The sequence below is a fragment of the Diadema antillarum genome, unplaced genomic scaffold (assembly GCF_040938485.1).
Source record: "Diadema antillarum isolate AM-2024a unplaced genomic scaffold, OU_Dant_1.0 scf00000107, whole genome shotgun sequence".
NCBI lineage: Eukaryota > Metazoa > Echinodermata > Echinoidea > Diadematoida > Diadematidae > Diadema > Diadema antillarum.
Window position 1 is genome coordinate 3056297 of NW_027270996.1, and position 17925 is coordinate 3074221.

At 36.6% G+C, this 17925-nt stretch overlaps 1 protein-coding gene across 1 annotated transcript; it reads left to right on the top strand.

The window, feature by feature from the left end:
* The first annotated feature begins 5770 nt into the window (after nucleotides 1–5770).
* Nucleotides 5771–15990, top strand: LOC139719199 (protein TEX261-like). The gene is made up of 6 exons (XM_071630629.1): nucleotides 5771–5899; nucleotides 8960–9039; nucleotides 9696–9849; nucleotides 11065–11132; nucleotides 11719–11824; nucleotides 15068–15990. The coding sequence occupies exons 1-6, from the start codon at nucleotides 5830–5832 to the stop codon at nucleotides 15181–15183; spliced, it is 594 nt and encodes a 197-aa protein (XP_071486730.1). The 5' UTR covers nucleotides 5771–5829; the 3' UTR covers nucleotides 15184–15990.
* Nucleotides 15991–17925: the final 1935 nt, after the last annotated feature.

The following is a 17925-nucleotide window of genomic DNA, read 5'->3' on the forward strand; positions in this document are numbered from 1 at the left end:
ACTTACTGTCTTCCCATCCGCGGCCGTCTTTCCCTGTAATAATTTTAAAGCGTTTGTTCGTGATACTCTTCCTAACTTTACCCTGTAAAAGCATTGACAATTTGCCTATTTGATAGACCTACAAACCCATGCTCTTTCTACTTTTATTTGTAAAGCCTTTGTATATACTAAAAGCAGGGGCGGCACCAGTTTTTCAAACATATTCGATTCGGGGCGCTCTAGTTTCCTGCCACTTGTCTTATACCTTTGAGCTGCCACTTCTGCTGCTTCTGGGTGCTTGTCAGCTGGGCCCAGTTTCATAAAGAGTTGCGATATATCTCTCTAAAAAAATTGAGTAAAAATATTCACTCTTAAAAGAGTGAATACAAAAAAGAGTGAATTTAGAGTGAAATTGGAGTGAATTTTGAGTGAAAATGTTCATTTTCACTCATTTTGGAGTGACCTCAGGGATCACTCGAAGATTTGGAGTGATCCCTGAGGTTACTCTAAAACGAGTGAAAATGAACATTTTCACTCAAAATTCACTCCAATTTCACTCTAAAATCACTTTTTTTTTTGTATTTACTCTTTTAGGAGTGAATATATTCACTCGATCTTTTTTAGAGAGTAGATCTTACGCTCAATTTATTGAGAGTAAGTTTAAACTTACGCACAATCTTTATGAAACGGGCCCCTGGTACACGATATCTCACGACTCCTACCGAATATGACTCAATCGCCGCAGAGGGCGCATTACTGGTACGTGGAAGGGACTGTTGGCATAGGGTCTGGAAATTAGACTAGGGGTCTGTCTTATAAAGACTTGTGATAGAAATCAATCACAAGTTTATTGAGAGCTGCAATGCAAGTTGCGATTGATTTGGGGACTTGTGATTGATTTGAAGGCTTCATAAGACGGGGCCTAGGTCTGTAGCGATTCGATTTCTTCACTTTTTATTTTAAATAATAAGAGTATTATTATTTCCTTCCTCTTTGCATACTTTCAAGACATTACATCAAATAATGATAGATTCTCAACACACACACACACACACGCACACACACACACACACACACACACACACACACACACAAAATCAAACGATTACATCTAAAACAAGACAAGATCATCCTCACAGAATAGGGCCTATATTGAAAAATACTTCATTGTTTTGCCCATTTATCGAGAAGAAAAACCCTCATTATTTTACTCAATTCACTGTTTTTCTCATAATTTACCCAAAAAAACCCTTACAATATACTTTCTCTCGATAACAATTCAAACTTGTACATTGGTTATTATCTTCTCTCTTTTTTTTTCAATTCAAATAGCTTACAATCGAAGTAAAGGAAAATGTAAAATTTAGCCATAGAGACACTTGCACTTCATATTAGATCTAGCCCAGAAATTATGGGAATAAAGTTAAGTGTACACGAGGAAATAAAATTGTCTATGTATGCTGATGATATCACCGTTTTTTAAACAAATGATCAATGTTTTCTTAATCTGGCAAAGATTTTAGATGATTTTGCTATCTGTTCGTCTTTATCAATTAATTATGATAAGACAAAAGTGATGCGAATTGGTCCATCTGTGTTTACTACTGCACCTAAGACGGACGTGCAACAATTTAGGAATGTAGAATTTGTATCTGTTCTCACTGTTTTAGGAATAGATATTTCGTATTCTTTTCACGACCGAAAGGCACAATTACAACGAATTTTGATGAATATTAAATATCAACTGCACAGGTGGAGATTTAGAGATTTATCCCTTTACGGGAAAATTCAGATTGTTAAGACTTATGCTTTATCTCAGTTGCTATATATCGCTAGTATAGTTTCAGTGCCAGATTCTTTTATACATGACGTGAATAAAGTTATTTATGAATTCATTTGGAGAGAACCAGATAGAATAAGGCGCGATGTTTTAGTAAAAGATTATGAGGAGGGAGGTTTGAAAATGTGCTGTTTAAAGTCAATGATGCAAGCTCAAAAAATAAAATGGGTGCAGAGGTTATTTGGGTCATGTTCAAAAGGATGGAAATCCATTTGTTTGAATTTGTTAGCATCTGTAGGAGGAGAATTTTTGTTCTTCTGCAACTTCGATGTTTCAAAGTTAAAGATTAATGTTTCACGGTGGTTTTTAGAGGTATTAGAAACGTGGTCCCTCCTTCAGAACAGAGAATTAAGCATACCCAATCAAATAATCTGGAATAATAAATACATTTTGTTTCACGGGAAGTCTATGTTTAATACACATAGTCTATAGTAGAGAAAGGTTTTTTGAAGGTAACTGATATGTTAGATGAATACGGCCGACCTCTGCGTTGTATAAGGATTGTAAGGGTAAAGGCTTACAGTTTACTCAGTATTTCACTCTTCTTGATTGCTTCAAGAAGATGCCAAGTGAATGGAAGCTTTTTTTTCTTCGTCAAAATGATCACCCCTTTATTAAACCCCTGAGTATTATTCCTTTAATTTGGGTTAAGGGTAGATGGTTGGAATTACATAACGTAACAACAAAGCATTTATGTAATATATATCTGCATTTGAATAACCCTGGAAAATCTAGTGTTTTTGATCGTTTTGACGTTATGTATGACATTGGATTTGAAGATGTTCAATCTCTTTTCAAATTACCTGCCCGTTTGACAATTGATACAAAATTAAGAATAACGCAATATAAGATATTGAATAATTTGATCCCCGTTAATTCGTGGTTTGTTCGAATAGGAAGAAAAGACGACTCAAGATGTTCCTTTTGTAAAAGTGAACCGGAGACAATAGAACATTTGTTTTTTGATTGTCGGAAGGTGTCGGTATTCTGGGAATCATTGTTTAAAGAGGAAAAAAGGAAAATTGATTCCTTGCAATTGTTTTCATGTCAAAAGGTGTTATATGGTGTCATACATCCGAGGAACGATTTTGTTTTTTCATACAATTTCATACTATTATTGGGTAAACAATTTATTTTAAGTTGTAAATATCAAAGTTTATGTCCTCAAAGGCAACATTTTGTGCAATATGTGAAAAAATATAGTTTGATAGAAGAAGAAATAGCTAAAAGCAAAAATAAATTTGATTTGCATGGAGCAAAGTGGAGGAAAATAGAACAAATCTTTATAGAAAGTCAAATGCCCTTCCCACTCTCTTCTTCTTTTCCCTTGCTCTGATGGTTCTTTCTTCCTCACCGCGGTTTATACTCCTTTTTCTAATTCCCTCCCCCCCCCCTCTCTCTCTATCTATCTCTCTCTCTTGTCATGGCATTCACGGTATTTTATGTTCATGAAACAATTGTTCTGTCCTGCATTATCACCTCAAAGATTTGCTGCGTCGAATACCCCCCCCCCCCCCCCCCCCATGCCGGGAGAAAGGTCAGGAGACTTCGCATCTGCAGCCCAGGGCTGGGTGTATAATAATGTTATCGTACAAAGGAAGTTACGGAGAGTGCATAAATGAGCTAGGTGAATAGTACCTTTGTTTTGTTTTGTTTTTGGTTTTTTGGTTTTTTTTAAAGATTGTAGTGTGTGTTCTTACGCCTTTGGTTTTGTTTTGTCTGGTCTTTGGTAATATTTGGTGTTTCCATTGAAGCCTATTTTTTCCCCCTCGTTTTCTGTGTATACGATTCTAGAACTATTGGTGTTAACGTGTATTAGAGACTATAGTCCAAAAAAGGATCAGACGCCTGGTAGTTTTACTATCATTGAATGCTATCAAACTTTTGTTTTGTGATTTCAAAAATGTATTTGTCATATACCCTGTGAAAAAGCACGATGTTCTTCGATCTGATCAATAAAATCCAGAAATACAAAAAAAAAAATGTAAAATCAAATTTCCTACCTCAATAAAGGTCCTACCCAATTAAGGGAGGTATACGAATTTAACACTTCCCTCACATCACAAAACACCTTTCATAAACATTCCCGACAAAGTCATAGCCCCTGGCCCTACCCCTGTACACACCAAAAGACCCCCCCCCCCCCCACACACACACACGGACGCACATACACATTCATACAAACAAGGAGTTCCGGTTTATCTGTCTGCACATAAAAACAAGAAACAATTCCATTCAAGTAAAATCCATTAAGTTGCTCCCGTTTTTGTAAATGCACCCTCAAATTTCCTTTTTAAAATGTTTTTTATCTCTATAACATTTCATCATATCTCTTTTACTTTTTGCACAGATGAAAGAGTGGCTTTACGCACTAAAGTCCTATGCTTCACTAAGAAAATTAGACAATGTTTATTACATTAAATATTGGGACGTCTGTAGTGGGTATCCCATCCCCCGGGCACCTCACAAAAAGATTTTCAATCATCTCTATCAACCTTCTTTTAGATACAACCATTACCTCTTGTCATAATCGTTTTACTTTAAAACTATCTAAAATAAACGTTCATTATACTTTTGTCTACAAAATGAAAAAAATGATATGACTCTTATAGGAAAATCTAAATCTGAAAAGTTCCTGTTTCGTATATGCAGCCCCTTGTATAGTTTGTATCAAAGTTCCCATTGCCTACTATGATTATAACATTAATGGCGCCCCTGTTATCAAAATTTGTCTTCACTCTCAACATTTTCTTTTATTTCATTATTTTCCAACCATGTTATAATTTCTTCTCCCTCTCTCCCTTTCGCTTGCTTTTTCCTATTTTCTGCATGACAGCGACTTAGTGTTGGGGTTAAGTGTCTGGGTGTTTGTCCAGGGCAGTGCCAGGCCAAGGGCTAGTCAGGTTTATATTATGTTCGTGTAATTCACTTTGTATATCTAATTTCATGAAACAAAGGAAGATCAGTGATATATGTATATTGTTTTACTATATATGTTTCAAGGGGATTGCACCTTGCAAGTATCGCTTTTTAGCATTCCTCCCCATCTCCTGCACTTTCTAAACTTCAAAACTTTGTGGTTTTTCTTTTTCACCCTATCAAAGTGTATTTCCATAAATTTCATTTATCATATTTTGTACTGTTGACTATTCATATCATGTAATTATATCTTATGTAAAAAAAAAAGTTTTGTTGGAGATGGTTGAATGAAAGAATGAAAAACTAACAGCGTTTACCTTCTTTTCAATAAAATGTCTACATTAAATTCTTGCTATATTTTCAACATTTCTGTATAGAACATTGGTATTATACCTTTCAAATCCCTTTTTAAATGATAATATAAATCAACCGCCAATTGAACCTATAAATCATGAACCAATTAGGGACTACCTTCCAACCTTATTTTTCTCTTACAACCGTTCGGAATCATTCTCTTAGTCTTAATAAATACTTTAAAATTCGCTACATTAAGGTCCCAAAAGCAACAATATTGATAGAATATTTTCCGTGTTATTCTGTACTTTCCTTCCCCAAAATGAAATCAAAGTATAATTGTAATTGCTTGGAAAACAACATGGGGAGCTGTCATAAGAGACGAAACATAATTCAACTTTGAAAACATCATGTTCAACAGTTTGATTTGTTCAAACATTTTCAAACTCGCTCCTTCCACCAACCAGTCTATATTTTGATTTTAATCACAATTTCCTTATAGTTCATACATCATTTATCTTTAAATTACGCATATTTTTTCCACTTTCACTCAAAGAAATGCACAATGTCATCAGTGAGTCAATGGGAGGTGAGCTAGCTACCCTTTCTGCTGCATCAGCTACACACCGAACATGTATTCGTAAATGTGCAAATGCGCGGCGGCGACGTTGATCTCCCCTAGATAGGATCCACGAATATTCTCACGGCCCGGGCGGACGACACGCATGGTATCGGTACCCAAGCACGGTAGCAGAAAATCTTTTTCGATCTCCAGTTTTGCGGCATCGTTACAAGAGATGTGGTTTCTGTTTCTCTTGTCGTGGGTGGCAACCTTCGTGCAGGTTTGCCTTGTAACCTTAGCATTAGGTAAATATGTTGATTTTAATTAGATATTAATTTTATTGTCCACGCAACTTACAACCACAATGCAATGACATCGACATGACGTGGCCGTGGTGGGTTCGTGCTTGAGCGTTACATGCCAGTCCCATGTATAGATTATCGTGTAAGTTAATACTGGTGGTAAGACAAGAAGCTCGAGCTAACTAAACGTGCTATGCTTCGCACAGCGTCTGGTCGTGCTAGAGCTAACTAATACTTGTCTTTAGTCTTTACAGGACTTGATGATGGTAGATCGGTGGTGGTGTAGTTTTGGTTGAGATGATTTGCGACTTTTTGCGATATAATTACGAATTCGCAATTCGATTCGCAGACGATTGTGTAGTTTACCGTCCCATTTAAGACACATAAAGATTGTGTCATACTTCAACAAGATCTACGTACCTTAGAGGCTTGGGGGAAAAAAATGGCAAATGAAATACAAGCTGGACAAATGCAACGTTATGCGCTTCACAAGGAAGTCTCGTCCCATTCATCACACGTACACCTTAGCCGGTCACCAGATAGAAACAGTGTCCAGTCACAAATACCTAGGAGTTGTCTTATCAGACAATTTAAAATGGAATAGACATATTGATATAACTACACAGCCAGAGCAAGCAGCATGATTGGCTTTCTCCGTCGTAATCTACATAATGCACCGAGAAATGTTAAATTACAAGCATACAAGAGCCTAGTGCGTCCCCACTTGGAGTATTGCTGTACAGTATGGGACCCCTTCACTCAACGTAACATCTCCAAGATTCAAGCAGTACAAAATAGAGCAGCCAGATTCATTTGTAATGATTACAAGTGGCAATCTTCCGTCTCCGGAATGATAAAGGATCTCAAACTTCATCCACTCCCAGAACGACGCAAGCTTTTAAGGCTATCAACATTTCATAAAATAAAGCACAGCAATATTGATCTAAATCTCGAGGATTATATCAGTCCTGCTCAAGCACCGAGAGGTATGACAACCCGAAGTTATCATCCGGACAATTACTCTACTTTACACGGTTCCTCAACTGCTCTCGCCAACTCCTTCTTCCATAGAACAGCGAAGGATTGGAATAATCTGCCGAGTAACATAAAGCAGATTCATAAATTTGACACATTCAAAGAAGCGCTCCAGCGTCACCTCCGTTGTGATTAGCTGCACATCACACACCACAGTGCTGAGTGATACTCTATCCAGAGTTTTTCAGCGTATTCATCCAGATCCAGATCCACATAACTTTACCCATGCCATATGAAATCAATGACCAATGACTGACTGTGTTACAGTTACACAATAAATGTGGCAAGATGAAAGAAGTCAGTGTAGAAATACATGCATGCAATGTGTGTGTATATACGTATGGAGCTGGAGGTCTGTCTGTCTCGGCTCTGCTCTGTGTCTTGTGCTGTGGACGTATGTACAATGTACTATGTCTATGTGTCGCTCGTGTGTGCTCTGTTTATAAATATAAAACTGCAGCCAGCGACCCCAACACGTACTGGCTTTTACAGCTACAGCGCCCCGCGCCGGGGTTACTCTGTTTAGTGCATTTGTCAATTTACTTCATTCACCTAGACGTCCTAAAAATTTAGATTGTAGAATCGACATTGATTTTTTTTTTTTTTTTTTTAGTAGCTCACACTTAAAATGAAAGATTTGTTAGACTGAGCACTAACTTCCGTTTCAATTCATTCAGATCACTCGAAAGAGTGAGTTGTTTTGAGCGACACCATGAAAGTCGGCATCGATATCAATGCTTCTTCATAATTGATATGGTTCAAATTTATGCGAGTGATTGGAAATTAGCTCATGAGTACATATCCTATGTTTTTGTTGGAATTTGGTTCAGTTATGGTGGAATTTGGTGGAATTTGGTTCAGAGATACAAATTGTATTTAGAAGTACTCTACATGGATACAAAAGTACGCTAGTGCAGAAATACATATTGCCTCTCTCCACTATATGTATGGTGTGTCCAAAGTTTAGATACAGCTGCATCAGTTCAATGTCTGCATGTACTGGCAAAATAAATGGTGGGGCATGCAGTGGCAACAGAAATCACGAAAATGCTTTTACTTTTGAAAAAGTGTTTTTTGGGGGCTGACATTGTAATGTATGGTGCAAATAGGGAATGCTGCATCAAGCAAACAGAAGATGCACATATGGCATACCCATGCTGACTTGAAATGTCTGATAATGAGAAACAACTACAGCTACAGGGAGGTGACTCAGTGTGGTTCACAACTTGAAATTTGAGTGTGTTGCAAGCTCAGAATGTGAGAATATTGTAGACACTTGTAGAAATTGTATGCGTGCGGAGTGCACATCACGAGCACTATGCAATATTTCGCAGCTTACACTGTATCGGTCTTTGTGCTGCTTACAAGATTGTATATTCAATGTTCTCTCTCATATTTTGCACTCATGTAACTAAGTAACAGGTAGTTTGATATTTTGCAAATTTTGCACATGTTTTTCACATGTTTGAATACATTTTATTTTGAGCTTGTTGCAAATTCTCGAGGATGTTGCATAGCATGTTGCTGGCTTTTGAGGATGTTGCACAAGAATTGAGCATGTTGCCCAAGAATTTTAGCTTGTTGCAGAGACACACTGAAACCCCTGGCCTTGTGGACCACCCTATCTGGAGGTCATAGATATAATGTATGAATAATGTCACAAGTAAGGTAATTGTGGTACGCCCTCTCTGTGTTCCATATAAAGCATGTGCCAACATTGCATAACTATACATGTAATGAACATATAATATAGTTGGTTGCTGAGCCATGAAGCATACTTCTTATACCTTGTGCAGTAATGGTGATTACATAACAAATTGTAATACTTTTATTTATTTGATGTCATAGAAAGAAAAAATAAAGAAATCAGATGAACTCATGATCCTGAATTATCATCACTAAGGTGAAAAATTGCCCTTGATTTAATTCAAAGTATATTGATATTCAATATGATAATGATTTGGTATGCAAAATGCTCTTAACTTTCATTCAATTTCATTTAGTTATTTTCACAACATTGATTCACAGCTGCAGGGCTGTACTATCTAGCAGAACTGGTTGAGGAATACACAGTGTTTGCTGGGAAATGCATTCGATGGCTCCATGTGGTAAGTAATACTTTCACAGTGCAATGTAGAATTCAGCAGATATCCCATCTTTCTTCTCTGTATGAAATCATGGGACATCTTACAGTTCAATGGTGAAGAGTAATTGATATCAAAGTACAATACTGTAGTGAATGGTAATGTTAGATTTGAACTGATGATTTTATTACCAGGATTTATACTGTGGACTACATGAATGTGCAGCTACAAAAGATTTGACCAGCCTGCTGTCATACAAGTGTAGCATAGATCCTGTTACGGGAAAGTAATTTCCAATAATTGTGTAGGCCTAAAACATCAGACAGACCAAACATGTTTAAGAGTTATTTTGCAATTAAATGACATTTCAGAATGCCTGTGGTGTGGCTAAAAGTTACACAAATTCAACTACCCACGCTTTACACATTTAATAAGTAATATTTGATAAACATACTGAAAGAGTACGTATAGAATTTATTCTCACCTAGTACAATAGTAGCAGTTTGCTACTTCACTCTGGAGATGGCCTATATCTTCAGAATGAAGTCTTTGAAGATAAGGACACGAGAAGATTCAAGTGAATTGTATTTTATTATAAGATGTTTAGCTTTCAGAAAGCTACACTGTGTTATTGTTTGAAATATCTAATGTGTATGTGCTTTTCCTGTGACTTCTTCCAGGGCACTGCTGTGATCTATGTGGGTCTCATTCTGTTTGAGGATCTGCCTTACAGCATGACCTTGGTCGGACTGTTCTCTGTCTTTGTCTACTCATTTATGTTGAATACTTTCCCTTTTATTGAGCTGACTTCCCCATCCTTCATTGCCAGCACATGTAAGTATGCACAGATGCAGTGCAATCACATGACAGTACTATAAATGTTTATGTACATTTCCTTTTAATGACTTGATTCTTCACATTTTGACTGCCGCCATTTTGTCTAGTTCAGGGTACCTTGTGCCTTTTGTTCTGCTTGTGTGTTGTTTCATAGTCTTTGCTATATATTGTTAACAGCCCCCCCCCCCATAATTAAACCAACAAACAAGCACCTAAGATTATTTGATTCTCAAAATACAGAGTGTTGAGTATTTTGGGTCATGTTAGTCATGGTTTTAACTGGTATTTGGTTGTGGCATGCTTTTAGGGAGTGAGTAGAATTCACTCTGAGGAAGGAATTGTCATTCATTAAAATCTTGATCAGGAGCAGATGAGCAAAACTTTGTTTGAAATTTGATAGACAAAAAAAGAAAAAAGAAATTGAGGATGTATGTCAGTATATCAGCTAGAATAGTATTTCTGGATCGCTGCTCACACCATGCCTGTTTGGTCATGTAACATTAATGTTTTGTGCTATGTATTTTCCTTACGCCCACGGGGTGTTGACTTTTCTGTCTAGAATCATTAATGTCAGAACATGCGGCTGAAGATATATTCCCTGCAATTACAGCGAAAATTATCTAAGGCAATGGAGAGAGAAAGCTGAAATCACTATCGTTTCATGCAATAGTACAAGTGATGACTGAAATGAGGAGGATGTACACTTGTACTGTGAAACTAGAAACATTCGTGGCATGCAGCTTTTCACAAATTGGAGCCAAAGGCTTTTTTTTTAATGCCATGTAACTTTCACAAATTGCCAATGGCATTCAATGCATTGTGTAAAAAGAAAATAGTGTGCATTTTACTTTCAGGAATCGTGGCTCCTAGCAAAATGTGAGTTTTATGCATGCAAAAATTTATGGTTTTATAGTTACAATAACAGCATTATGATATTTTTCTTTTTAGATGATTATCCTAACATATGGTGAATATGTTTTTGAGCATTTTATCTGATTTTGTTGTTAGCTAGAAGTTTCTCTAAGATGGTTGTATTCTTTTATTCCTATTTTTGATAAAGAAAATCAACGTGGGGTTACTTTCACATCGAGATGTTAAATGCATTATCTCTGCTGGTTACAAGTCTGTTTAATAATGATTTCTATTGTTAAGATTCTGATTTTTCTCTTGCCTTTTAATATTCTTTAACTTTATTGATTTCTGTCCCTCTAGTACTGGTCATTGTCAATCACTATCTGGCTTTCAGTTTCTTCTCGGAAGTGTGGCATCCATTTTCGGAGGTGAGAGTCTCTAACATGCCTTGTAACCTGTAGCTACGATTGACCAGTGTGTGAAATAATGAATGATATTATTATTCTGTAAGGTTCTTTGATAGTGCCTCACACATTATTTCACTGAACAAAACACGTAGCTATTGTTTCATGTAGCTTTGAAATGTTGTAAAGTATGATTAGTCATCATCCACCCATCATCTTTACAATCATTACCATTTATTAACTCTTTTTCATCCTCTTCTGTAAGTCCTTTTGATTAATTCGCAAGATTTGTTTGTTATATCAGCAACATCAGTTTAAGACTAAATGTATCAATAAGAAAAGACACAGGGAGCCTTTGGTCTACGCAGTAGCAAGTTAGATATGATAGGGATTTGATTTAGCATATGTACCTGAGTTTCTGAAAGCACTCATCATAGTTCTGATAGTTATTTTCAATTTCATTTGTTTCAGAAATGTTTGTCATTGATTATTGCTATTATTATTATTGTTATTATTATTATTGCTGCTTTTGTTGTTATCATCATCATTATTATCATTGTCATTATCATTCTTGCTTTTATTCTTCTATCTCTTCTTCTCTAATAACCAGGTTCTAGCATATTTCACCCTTTGCCTATGGTTAGTCCCATTTGCATTCTTCGTCTCGCTCTCAGCAGGGGAAAATGTTTTACCTACAACAAATAGACCAGAACCAGGTAAGTATCTTCTATCCTCTCTTGTCTTGAAGCTTTCCAAACCAATGTTTTTAAACCAACATTGGAATCAGAGTCCAGTGTCTCCTTTCAGTTAAGAAGCCTGAAAGTAAATTCTCCATTCATGTATTTTTTTTTTGTCCCCGCCGAACGAGTTCGAGCAGGGGACTATGAAACGGGCTCCGTACGTGTGTGTGTTTGTTTGTTTGTTTGTTTGATTTATTTTTCTTCCAACACAATTTCATACATAAATCAAAATCATTTTCAGTAATATCACATGGAATATCAGTAAGCAGATTACAAGTACATGATTCAAAGAAGGAAAATCTATGTGTAAATTAATTTCATTAAAAATTATGCGGAAGAAGGACTGCCACTATAAGCTAAAGCTTGAGCACGTGGCAGCCCAGGGACCTATCTACATAATACACAAAAAATTATATTTTTTGCGGAATGGAGAAATACTACAAAATATAAAACACTGTAAATACATTATGTTTTTTATATATGTATAGTGCATAGGTATGAATAAGAGTAACGTGAAATATGATGATGATGATGATGATGGTGATGTATGATGATGTTGACAGGGTAATGATGAAGAAAAATGTGATAATGAAGATGAAAGTGATAGTGATGATGCTGAAGATAATGGGAATGATATGAAATGATAGACACAGAAACATTGCGTATATTTATTGTAGTTTTAAATCCAATTTACAGGAAAAGAAATGTGATCATACAAAAAAAATATATATTCAAATGCTATATTCATAGATTGTAATCTGACAGTAATGTAGTTTTCAATCTAGCCTTGAAAGAATATAAAGTTTTACACGATTTAACATAATCTGGGAGTGTATTCCAAAGATTTGGTCCATTGTGTCTTATAGATTTTTGTGCAATTAATAATCTGGGATTTACTAAATGAAAATTTTGCGAATTACGAGTGGGATATGAATGAACGGTATAATTCAGTTTAAAGATATCGTGAAAAATGTTTGGAAGTAAGTTGTTCAAATACTTATACATAAAAAGCAAAGAAAGTAATGTATTTATATCAAATATATTCAGTGTTTTTAACTGATAAAAAAGTGAACTGGTGTGGGCTAAGTATTGTGATCCAGTACAGATGCGAATGACTTTCTTTTGTAGTAAATAAATAGGGTTGAGTTTAGTTTTTGAACTTGTAGCCCACACTAGATTACAATGCATAATATATGATAGGATTAAAGAATTGTAAAGCATAAAATGTGTCTGTGTGTCCGTCTGTCCGTCCATCTGTCCGTCCGTCTGTGCGTCCGTGTGTGATCAAAATGTTCAATTTGCTACTTCTCTGTCATTTATGAGCCAATTTTGATTCTGTTTGCTTTATATGATAGCACTACATGGGAGCTTTGAAACTTCTACACAGAATTTCAGTTGTGACCTTTGACCTTGACCTTTGACCTATATTGTACATTTTGCTTCAAAATGCTACTCCTTCGCCATTTCTAACCCGATTTTGATTCTGTTTGCTTTATATGATAACACATGGGAGCTTTGAAACTTCTACACAGAATTTCAGTTGTGACCTTTGACCTTGACCTTTGACCTATATTGTACATTTTGCTTCAAAATGCTACTCCTTCGCCATATCTATCCCGATTTTGATTCTGTTTGCTTTATGTGATGGCACTAGGTGAGGGCTTTAAAACTACTACACAGAATTTTGACCTTTGACCTCTTTGACCTTTGACCTTGATTTTTGACCTATATTGTACATTGGCTACAAAGTGCTACTCTTCGCCATTTCTAACCCGATTTCGATTCCGTTTGCTTTATGTGATGGCACTAGGTGAGGGCTTCAAAACTTCTACACAGACTTTTGACATTTGACTTCTTTGACCTTTGACCTTGATTTTTTTACCTATATTCTACATTTTGTTACAAAATGCTACTCCTTCACCATTTGTAACCCGATTTCAATTCCGTTTGCTTTAAGTGATGGCACTAGGTGAGGGCTTCAAAACTTCTACACAGAATTTTGACCTTTGACTTCTTTGACCTCTGACCTTGATTTTTGACCTGTATTGTACATTGGCTACAAAATGCTACTCCTTCGCCATTTCTAACCCGATTTCAATTCTGTTTGCTTTATGTGATGGCACTAGGTGAGGGCTTCAAAACTTCTACACAGAATTTTGACCTTTGACTTCTTTGACCTTTGACCTTGATCTTTTTACCGATATTGTACATTTTGCTACTAAATGCTACTCCTTCGCCATTTCTAACCCGATTTCGATTCTGTTTGCTTTATGTGATGGCACTAGGTGAGGGCTTCAAAACTTCAACACAGAATTTTGACCTTTGACTTCTTTGACCTTTGACCTTGATTTTTGACCTATATTATACATTGGCTACAAAATGCTACTCCTTCGCCATTTCTAACCCGATTTCGATTCTGTTTGGTTAATGTGATGGCACTAGGTGACGGCTTCAAAACTTCTACACAGAATTTTGACCTTTGACTTCTTTGACCTTTGACCTTGATCTTTTTACCTATATTGTACATTTTGCTACTAAATGCTACTTCCGGCGGGGACATATATTACGCACCGCATGATTTCTACTTTTCCTTGTTTACCATTTCTGACTGTGTATTAGTTGCATTCAAGGGGAGAAATTGTGAGCGCACAACTTTTCTAAACTACCAAGGGAACGCAAAATGTCAAATTTTTAATGTTTTTCAATGTCTTCTGTCTTTCAGCAGATGTTAACAGTTATGATGTACATGTATGTTCAAACTTATTGACAATTCTTGCATCGAGATCTTTTTAATGCAACTGATTGACAAATTCCCCTTCATCAGTGTTAATAAGCATCGATTATTCAGTGTTTTAGTAGTAGCCATGACAGGAAATCATGGGCATACATACTTGGGTTGGACTAGAACAACAATCTTGTGATTGCCAGTACAAGACAGGTGTCATAACCACTGAACGACTGAGCTTCCGCCCGACAGCCAGTGCTGGTTCTAAGCCTTTTAGCTGCAGGTACTACATACAGTATTCATTCAAATTTAATGGTGAATTCTCTTGTGGAGATTGTTTTATTGCAACTGAACTTACCAATTGACAAATTGCCCCTATGATGCATGTATATTCATTCATTTGCAGTAGGCAAAACGGAAAACAAAATAGAAAAAAAAAAAAAAGAGAGAAATACTCTAAAAAGGCACTTTTTAAAATGTCTGTGTTTATGCAGGTAAGGATGATGTTGTGACAAGCTACTTCAGTAGAAAGAGCAAGAGGAAGGGGCTGCTGGCGGGCTTCAACTACATGAAGGATTCGCTGCTTCCCCAGCGCACAAAGGCCTTCTGAATCCGCTGGCATTTAGAAAGCAAGGAGAGGAGGGAAGATATCTCGAGCGCAGAGCCGTTGTCATAAAAAAAAAACGGCAGCGACTTGCTCTTCCCGGTTTGTGTCTGTATGATTGTGCGCGAGTGACACCTTCACTCCAGCCGGCCTCATCAGTCTGCTGAAAATGGGGTAACCAATTTTTTGTTTGTTTGTTTACATGGCAGCGGAGCTGTGTGTTTTACCATCTGTCAGCTCCAAGAGGCGTCCACAGTCAAAAATCTGTTATCTTTTCAAGGTAGCTTGCTCTCTCGATTCAGACAGAGATGCAACACTAGACTTGGCACCGATTTATTTATAATAATCATATCTTTTTGTTTTTTTGCATGCAAAGTGAAGTGTAATAGTGTTCTTTGCAGTATTGTACCAGACATTACACGTATGTAGGGTTATCGTCATTTCCAGTGAGCAGTCCAATGGAATTTATTTGTTCAAAGATAGATGCAACACTAGACTTGGCGCTGAGTTATATCTATTTGTTTTTTTTATAAGTGAAGTGTAATAATGTTCTCTGCAGTATTGTATCAGACTTGACATGTACGAAGGGTTATTGTCCTTCCCAGCGAGCAGTCCAAGGGAATATGTTTGTTGCATTGTGAAAGCCCCTTCACCAAGTAAGATTTCATTTCCAGGTGCTGATTTGATATCAGAGTAATGCTTGCCATGTTGGAAAGCATGTTGTTGTTGTTGTCGTGTTTTATTTTTTTCATGTATGGTATCGTTTCCTACTGTAACTTCACGAAGAAAAGATGAATTGCCTTGCAGCGTCATATTATGAGTGCGATGTGAAGTTTGTGTTTTTAGATTTGTCCGATTGTTTTTAACTTGAATTGATGTTGGGTGAATCTGACTGCTTGGGACTATTGCAATAGCTCCAAAGTAGGATTCTGAATGCCAACCAATAGGTGGACAGATTAGAACGGTGGGTTCTTGTCCAGTGCATTGAAGGCATCACATTCTGTTGTGTTTTTTTTTTTCCCATATTACAGGAAGGTGAATGATGTAATTATGTATTACAGAGTAAGACACTACATACATGTCAAGGTGCTACATGACAACAATGGATAATCTGCACTTTTAATTGTGTATTTTCTTACTAACAGTCCTCTCAGAAAGATCAACTCCCAAAAATGTTCTGCTTGTGGCCAAACTATCCACGTTTCTTGAACATTTCGAGATTGTGGATAATCATCGTGCATTGGTGAGCATTGAGGAGATATCTGTGACAGTTTTGTAAAAAAAAACTACACAAAACAAACAAAAACAAAATAAAACAAAAACAAACAAACAATTGAAAGAATTTAAGAAAATTCTCACACCATGGTTGCAACAAGCTGAGGAGAACCAAATGACCATGTGACAGGCATCTCAACAGCTACAGTAGCTGCAAAATCGTTGTACCCAATCATTTGTCTTTTATATGTTTTTTGAGAATGAGAATGCGTACTTGTCTTGAGTGCAGAATTTGGTCACAGAAGTTGCTACACAGAATGGCATTGCAATGAAAGTAATGATGATAATGTAATTACATTTACAGAGTGTATATTCTACATGAAACAGATGTTAAGAAAGTGGCAGAATAAAGAACCTGAAATACCATGCCATAGGCATTAGAGTCCTAACTTATTTTGGCCAGCACACACTTCTGATGCTGTTGTAAATTATACATTGCAATGTAGGAGTGATTTTTCTTTTTTTTTTTAAACTAGGGATGTCAGTAGTTTGTTGGCCATTAAGTATCATACTGTATACGCCATATATTTAGGGAGTCTAAATTTTCGCGAATCGGGACTTCCCGTCGATTTCGCGAGTGGTTAAATTCGTGACCGTGGAGTACTGTACTGAATGGAGAATTGTATACGTGTGCGTCACATTCATATCGGGATCAGAGTCATTATTTTCGCGAATAGCACCTGACTCGCGAAATTACGCGAAAATAAAAACTTCCCGAAATATTCGGCGTATACAGTAATTTATTGGCAGCGTAATGGCACAATTTGTGCACAACTTCATGTTACACGTAAATACTGATTATGAGGGAAAAAAATCTTTCCTGGATCACATCCATGTAATCTTCTATACTTGAGATGACTGTCAATAGTTTCCTCTACAGAGTCACAGGATTATGAAATGTCTGCAGATCTTATACACACTATGGTGTATCCAATTTTTGTTGCACAATCGGTAATTATGGAGCTATAAACGGTTGCAGAGTTGTGTAATTTTTGCTGTGGTTGCTATACAAGCTCTGCCCATCAGGTTTGCTGTTGGGTAAGGGTATGCATGACTCTTGGGCAAACTTTCGACATTCTCACGTTCCCATTTTTATGTGTGGTCGATATTGGTGTAAGTGTGTGGAGTGGACTGAACTGTATGGATCCGAGTATTCTTTCCAATTATCATGCTCCATTTGCCTTTTGTCTGTATGCTTGATACTCATTTGATTTTCACAAAACACTGAGCTTCCAATCTTGTTTTCAATTTTGTGTCAGGCTGGTGATGCGCTTGGTGCAGTGCTAATAACTCACTACATCCTACATGTAAAGAATTTTGCTGTGTATGCAATATTAGAATATTAAAAGGAAAACATGGTCTTTTGCACTTTATGACCAAGATCAGGGTGACAGTAATGACATGCAGTTGGAATCTCTTGACCAAAGCATGTGAACTTTGATATTGCAAGCTCCTCAAGTGCTGTTTGTAAAG